Source organism: Esox lucius, chromosome 12 (assembly GCF_011004845.1).
Source record: "Esox lucius isolate fEsoLuc1 chromosome 12, fEsoLuc1.pri, whole genome shotgun sequence".
Lineage (NCBI taxonomy): Eukaryota > Metazoa > Chordata > Actinopteri > Esociformes > Esocidae > Esox > Esox lucius.
In genome coordinates this window covers 31,743,587-31,751,610 of record NC_047580.1, presented here as the reverse complement: position 1 = coordinate 31,751,610, position 8,024 = coordinate 31,743,587, and the positions used below count along the sequence as shown (strand labels likewise).

Here is an 8,024-nt window from a genome sequence, read left to right as displayed (position 1 = left end):
TCCCATTGAACTGGCAGCTACCGCGTTCGACCCCCCCCTCCCTCGACGCTAAATCCCTCAGACTGTCACAGCGAACGTCAAACCCTGCCGCAAATTACCCCAGACGAGTGTGCAAGCTCCCGGTCGGCACTAATGAGGCAGGACTGGTTTATCTGACTGGCCCTCTGTGACTACGGAGTCAAAATGCCAGAGATACTCCGGGTTTATCCAGGGAAGACTGATAGAAAGGTGGATGATGGGCCATTGTTAGGCCTTGGAATAGAAAAGGCCAGGAGAGGATACAGAATTGGAAATTCAAAAAAAAAAAAAATCCCAGTAGACGAACTGATATGAACCACATATAGATCCGTTTTTCGGAAATCGCTACGTTCCCAGAAGTCCCAAGGACTTGTGATGCTCTCAGCTGTTGTGTGGTTGATTTCGTTGCAAATACATCAACAGACAAACATATAGACACACTTGCACTTGAATAATTCACATTCCTTCATACAAAAATACCAGTTCATCCCACGTGTAGTTTCCCGCCAAGCCTTTGGCCAAAACAACTCCAGCAAAGGCTCCTAATCCATCAATACGTTTGCTGCTTGTTGCTTGTTGCTACAGGCAAATTGGCCCTCTTATCAGCACCAAACGGCCCTGATTCTTCAGGGTTCCAGGGGTTCCTTCAACCTCAACCACTGTTTTCAGCTTCCTGTATGGGTCATAGATGAGATCCATATCTGGCTACTAGAACAGTCCGGAAACTCTACTTAACCTTTCCCCTGACCTTTTTAGGAGTGCTTGCAGTCATTGTCCTGCTGGAAGAGCAACGACCATCGATGTTTGGACACTGGGTTGAACGTCATGCTCTACATGTTAATTTCATGACGTCTTGCAGTACCAGAACCGGCAAAGCAACCCCTCCTGTCCACCCAGTTCTCTCCTTTCCTCCAATGAAAAACCCTGTGGATGAATAATTGAAAACACCATAACGCCGTGGGTTTGCTTTGCTGCCTCTGATACTGGGGGCCGTGAAGGTTTGCAGTTGGTCATGAAATCGGCAGACAATCGAGGTGTTAAGGAGTGAAATGTGTCTGGGTGGAGGGGTGTGGGTCTTTCAACAGGACAGGAACCCTGTATAAAAGCACTTCGGTGTGGGTCACAGTTGAAGATGAAGCGTTGGGCTGTTCTACAGCGACAAGGGACGATACCAGTTCTGAATCACATCCAAAAAACCTCTGGCACGGGCTAAAAACAGCAAGTGGGTGGAGGCCATATGAGCAGTTTGCTCCTGAAACATTTCACCAGTAGAAGGCTGCCTAGCGCTTGTGAGAGTCTCGCCAGGAACTTTAAGGTTGCCACATTATAGTAGGCTGCTGCCCTTGAGCTAGGCAGGCTCCAATTTGGAGGGTTTGGGTTGAAAGCCGAAGTCAAACTTTAGTTTGTAAACAAAATGATCCTTTAAAATAAGGGGTGTTTTCTGGAAGTTATCTTCGCCAATCAAGTACTAGAAACCAAGTTCTAGCTCCAGGTTTCTTATGTCTTCATTTTAAAAAATTTTGTAAACTTACACGACCAAAATAAAATTGTTTCTGCATTGTTTGACGTCAACAGTTGGCCATCCAGAAGTAGGAAACCAACCCCCCCCCCCCTCCATTTCAACAGAACAAATAGAGAATTACCTAACAAGAGTGTCTATATATTTGGCTGCATCTGTACATAGAAAGCGGAATGAATAGCGGCCAAGCACTGAGCCTAAACAATCATTCCACAGTGGATAATCTAATGAAAACGCAGACAAACGTCAGCCCAGTTATATCTATTGGCATTGCCCCCAAAGCCCCATGGGCGAGTGCTGTTCCTGGACCCGGAGAAAATCCTGGCTTGTTTGTCATTCTCTGGCTACAGAGCCTCTCCGCGGGACACGGCCACCTCTGTTGCTATGCCAGATCTTTTCATCCCATTCCTTCCATCTAAAATAAAACAGAAATGTGTCAAAACCCCCGCCGACTTACATGTCCAAATGGATCAAAACACGACAAATACACTGGGGAACGAAGTCACTGCCGGAGCCAAGGGCATTTTTCTTTTCTTTTCCTCGTTGAAAACAATTATTTCAAACGTGTAGAGTCTGAGACTTTTCACAGGACCAACTCTTGAGCTGACTGAGGAGACGCAGATGAATGGAGCGGAGAGAATGGGAAAACAACTGATGTTCAAGTAGATTTTTGTTCAATAAAGCCATCACATGTAATGGATAATATACCATCCTGACTCTAGTTAAAATGGGCTTTTGGCCATGAGAGCACAGCCATAGATTCCTATGAATGTGGTAAAGAGTTGAATAAAAAGCAGGCCGTGGCGGATCGATGGTCAAAGGAACACTGATCTAACGAAGTGGATATTCCTTAAATCTCTCACAGCTTTTTATAGAAGTCTAAACGTAGGCAATCCCCCCCCCACCCCCACCCCCCACCACCCCATCTCCACCCCACCTCCACCAAGTGCTGTGACCTTTCTGTTGTTTGGGTGAAGTTCTGTTAACCTCTTCACCACATCTACAGACACTACCATAAACGCTAATTGCACTCCAGACTCCTTAGAGCTGATAATCACCCACAGACACAACACCACAGACGGTCAGTTAAGAAGCCGTAAGTGAGGACCTAATACGCCGTGACGTAAAATCGGTTGTGACGTAACGGGCCACGACGCCACGGACACAACACCACTGTATAGTCAGCGAGGACGTCGCCGTCGCGATTATTTGCGTGTGGCTTAACACGGCTGTGCATACAAACCAAGCTCAGAGTCGTATTCAGACTGGGGAAGGCCTCAGAACATGAATCTGTGTCAGTCAGATAGGGGGTGTGTGCTTACTCGTCATCTGGCGTCAGCTGCACTGGTTCGTTGGTGAACTGGGTGTCGAAGTTCTCCAGGCCATAGTCGTCCGTGATCTGGGGCTTGAAGGGTGGCGCTGTCTGTTTCTTCTCCAGCTGCGTCAGGAGACAAGCACAAGAACACGGCCATGTTGAATATGCCAGGAAGAAAAGAAAAGAAAACACCTCACCTCACGATGATCAACAAGAAAAAAAGCATGCAGATGTTCAATTATTATAATGTTTTTCAAAAAAGGTATTGAACCGTTCCAAAATAAAGATGTCACACCACCTTTGAAGCAGATGAACAGATTAATCTTGGTGAGGAAGAGGAAATAGAAATGCAGGGAGAACAACAGGAGAAATCTGTGATTGCATAAAGAAGGGTGAGCCTATCAATATTGCTGGTGGGCGATTCATTGGCGCCTGCCGAGTGTGACAGGGTCCACGTGTGATTTATTTCCACGGTTTCTCATTCCTTCGCCTCGGAGACGGATAGAGACAGTCATTGTTTTGGGCTTTTTTTGTTATGCATGTATACAATTTCTTTCTTAGGAAATTGATATTGTGAGAGCAAAGTGATCGACGGCTACTTCCTTCACCCAAAAACTTTTTTTTAAATACGAAGCCCACGGTTTGATGTTGTTTGGTGTAGATTTCGCCGCCAGACTCGGACCCCGGCGATGACAGATCATTACTGTTATTGGTTCAAAGCATTTGTGGGAAGACCTTCAAACAGCACAGGACACCTCTCCCGCCCAGCCCGTCTTTCATTTTACATCTGCTATTCCCACTCCCAACCCTCAGTCTCTCTCCCTCTTTTTCTCTCCCTGCTCTCTCTTCTACCACTATCATCTCTCTCACCCCCCCCCCCCATCTGATGTTGCTGTGAGCTGGTTAGCTGGCTGCCTGGCGGTTCGCAGGAGCCCTCTGAGGTGGTAATGAAGCGTGAGGAGGCCAGGCAAGCCGGGCCTCGACTCCGCTGCTCTCCAACTCGGAGAGGAAGTGGCCCCGGGGCCTGAGGGAACTTGAAAGGTGGAGCCGGTGCAGAGAAACCAAAGGCCCTCAGATCACAGAACCATCTGACGCGGCCTATGAGTGTGACGAGCGAGAGGGAGACACACAGAGTGTGTGTGTGTATTAGAGAGTCAGTGTTTGTATGTGTGTGTGTGTGTGTGTGTGTGTGTGTGTGTGTGTGTCTGTGTTTAGAAGAAGTGAAGCCTACTGACTAATATTAACACAATATCCAAGGATTTCTTTTGGGGTGACACAGTAACTCACTGTCCCCCATCACCTGCATGGGTTTACTATCTGATAGGAAAGTTACTTGATTGGTCCGACAACCCAGTTTGAATTCAAACAGTTGCCTGATTGTTATAAAAGCACGAAATGGTCACTCACTGTCCTTTCTTTGTTCTTGTGGTTGGATCCGGTAACTATATTCACCTCACTCCCTCCCTCCCCATTCATCTCTCTCTTTTAAGTTTTGGGGTTTGGCCTTTACGTTCTGTTTTAAGACAATTCCCATAGCCCTTCTTGCGATGACTCAAGTTGTTTGCTTGCTGTACTTTTCTATAGGCAGAGTAGGTAGACTTGTGAATACGTTTTGCATAGTCAAATAAGGCGTTCAGTAAGTAAACACTTATTTGAGAAACTCTCTTCTATGTGTGTGTGTGAGTGAGTGAGTGTGAGTGAGATAGGGAGGACTCCAGAGGGGTGAAGAGACGATGATGTAGTTAATCGCCACGGCAGCCAGAACTAGGAGAACACAGCTGCTGATTGGGTAGGACTGATTACAGACAAACAGTAGCAGGGGCCCGACCCAGACATCAATGCACAGTCACACACACGCCTACATGCGCATACACAAACACAAGCACTGGAACACACACACAAACAACAAAGGAGGCACACAGTTTATTAACAGAAATGCAGCGTTTCATAACAGTTCCCTCCTGAAACCGTCATCATTTGATGATCAACTTCAGTATATCTCATTTTTCCATCTTTATTTATCGGCCACGGGGAAGTCTGAAGGAGGAGCCCGGAGTGCGGAGGCTTTCTAGGGGAAATGTATGGCTTTTCCTGTTACACTCTCACACAGGGGCTGTGACAAACGCTTAGACATTTGTGTGACTGAAGAACATGTTAGTGTCACGCCTTTAAAACCCCCCTAGAGGAAGAAAAAGTTGACAGCTCTCGCATTCTTGCTCTCTGCCTCTTGCTCTCTGGAATGAAGGCTCAGTGTTGTTGAAAATAGAAACAAATAAAAAATAAAAACAGCGAGGCAGATAAATGATATTCAAAGGTGTCAGAGCTTCACAGAAAAACCCGGGCGCTCCCCTCGGGAGCCGGCGTTCTGATTAATATCAACATGCGACGGCAGTCAAAGAGCGGAGGGGGCCAATCCCGGGAGCCCCGTCAGCGCCAGGAAGCTTCGGTTGAGACGACATGGCGCTGCGTACGGACTCCACACCCTCCACCGCCGCGGCGCGCCGACGCAGATCCGCCGAGCATTTTACACCGGGGCTTTACAGGGGTTTGGTGAATGTACGGCATGTCACCACAAGGCCCCTTCCTGCAGCTGAGAAATTATCAGAGTGAAAACGTCCACCATCCATGCCCCAAAAGGGTCGAGGCCCCACCTAACTGAAGGTCCAATGCGGAAACAAAACAAGGATCTTAGCAGAAGGCCAGTTTTTTTTTAAGAAAGGTTTGGCTGTGGCTGTGTGACAGGGCTGTGAGCGGGGAAGGGAACACGTTGTGTTATTGGCAGAGAGGTTTGGAACTCTTTCATATTTTTATGGTGATGTCACAGTGGGAGGCCAAGACTCCACCCCAACAAAACTGCCTTTTCCAGACAGCTCCAACACTAAAAGGACACAAATGCACAGGATTATTCCAACCTCATAAGTGTGTGTTTGTGTGTATATATGTGTGTGTATATGCACAGTGCCACAGTAGATGATACTGGTACCCATGACAGAATACAAAGCGAAGTTCTGAGTATGTGTTAATGTAGTTAGCGAAGTTTGATGTCATAATGAACATCTTCTAGGAAATGCACAGGAAAAATAAGCAATCCTGATTTTATTTAAACTTAACTAGAATTTCACTCAAATTCTGCTCACTGGGGATGTGGCCGGTTCAATTTCAAAAGCACTTTGCCGCTTCGCCGCTTCATATGGCTGTTCAGTTGTACTCTGCCACTGGTTGACACACGGATGTCCATGTCTTTCAAGCAACGGGAAAATGTGTTTTATCTGGTTGAAACCTGAGAACAACGAGAACATGGTGTCTTCCTCATTCTTGATCTTGCCAAGAAAAAGACCCTGAACCTTACTGTGACGGCCACCAGTCAGTTCTAATAATTTCACCCAATCAGAAAATGTAACACGACAATGCTGCGGATTGGCTAACTTAATGGGAAGCTTTGACCAACATACCATACTGACCATTCACATTGCCAAAAACATGTTGAAGAAGAAAGGTATCACTGTGAACAAGGCATTTGGGCTTTGTCTTGGTGCTGATCATAAAGGAGAAGCTCTGACTAGAAACTGACAATAAATAATGTGCAGAAACACAGAATCCAGTCCCAATGCACACAAGTGTAATTACTGATGACATAATCCATGATTCATAAGACCATACATATTGTATGGGGCCACTTTCATGTAGCTTTCAAACTAAGCAACCTCCAGTCAACAGACGGACAGACAGACAGACAGACACACACACACACACACACTCACTCACACAAACACACAGTTGGCATTAATGGTGCTTGCACCCTATTTACGCAGTCCATTTATTTCTGGTGAAGGTAGTCATGATGTTCTGTACTGGTGAGGTCTAATGACCCCTGTGTGCCTGTGTTCCATTAATTTAAAGCTCTCTGATGGTTCTTTCCACTCAACACTTGTCCATTAATACAGATGTATGAGGTAATTGCAGTGAAATGCCAACCTTCTGACCAACCAAAATGGGTTTCCACAAGTGACACTGACCAGCCCTGACAGGTGACACGTACAAAGCACGCCAGGTGACACGTACAAAGCACGCCAGGTGACACGTACAAAGCACGCCAGGTGACACGCACGAAGCACGCCAGGTGACACGCACGAAGCACGCCAGGTGACACGCACGAAGCACGCCAGGTGACACGCACTAAGCACGCCAGGTGACACGCACTAAGCACGCCAGGTGACACGCACTAAGCACGCCAGGTGACACGCACTAAGCACGCCAGGTGACACGCACTAAGCACGCCAGGTGACACGTACGAAGCACGCCAGGTGACACGCACGAAGCACGCCAGGTGACACGCACAAAGCACGCCAGGTGACACGCACGAAGCACGCCAGGTGACACGCACGAAGCACGCCAGGTGACACGCACGAAGCACGCCAGGTGACACGCACGAAGCACGCCAGGTGACACGCACGAAGCACGCCAGGTGACACGCACGAAGCACGCCAGGTGGCACGCACGAAGCACGCCAGGTGGCACGCACGAAGCACGCCAGGTGACACGCACGAAGCACGCCAGGTGACACGCACGAAGCACGCCAGGTGACACGCACGAAGCACGCCAGGTGACACGCACGAAGCACGCCAGGTGGCACGCACGAAGCACGCCAGGTGACACGCACGAAGCACTACTCAAGCCGTTGAGTGGATTTGATTTGAGGCTTACCTGGTCCCAGTCTATACTGCGGAAAAATGTGTGCGACTTGATGTCAGTGAAGCCTGCTTGGGCCTGGCAGCCCAGGCGTTCTTTCGGGTCCTGTCAGGTGAACAGAAGAACAGTTATTAGAATCAGCCGTCGTCTTGCTGAGGCTGAGACTGGGGTTGGGCAGAGTGAAATCTGGCTTGTGTTATTTTTATTTTTTTTACTGCTTTGTAACATCTTGTCCTATGTTGTTGTGTTGTCATTTTTTCCTTAGGAACACGCCCTTGCTTTTCTGATTGAAAGGATCCTGTGCTACCCTACCCCCCCCCCCCCCCCAATTGGTGTGTTTAAAGACGTTTTAAAACACCAACTGGGGGATTCAGTTGGCTTGCTCCGCTTATTAGATCATTGACATTAACTGAAATGTTGGAAAGGTTTATCAGCTGGAGAAAGATCATCAGTCATTAAAGCCAGAGTCAACAGTTGAAACCA

At 47.7% G+C, this 8,024-nt stretch overlaps 1 protein-coding gene across 7 annotated transcripts in view; it reads right to left on the bottom strand.

The window, feature by feature from the left end:
• prkcz (protein kinase C, zeta) overlaps positions 1 to 8,024 on the bottom strand; it is an 84,159-nt gene that overhangs the window by 5,272 nt on the left and 70,863 nt on the right. For 5 of the 7 annotated variants that reach the window (XM_029124027.2, XM_029124033.2, XM_029124032.2 and 2 more), the window contains 2 exons: positions 7,557 to 7,646; positions 2,860 to 2,975 (listed from right to left, as the gene is read on the bottom strand). In XM_029124027.2, coding sequence (XP_028979860.1) covers positions 2,860 to 2,975; positions 7,557 to 7,646 — 206 coding nt within the window. The other 2 variants (XR_003782679.2, XM_029124029.2) reach the window with 2 other exon arrangements.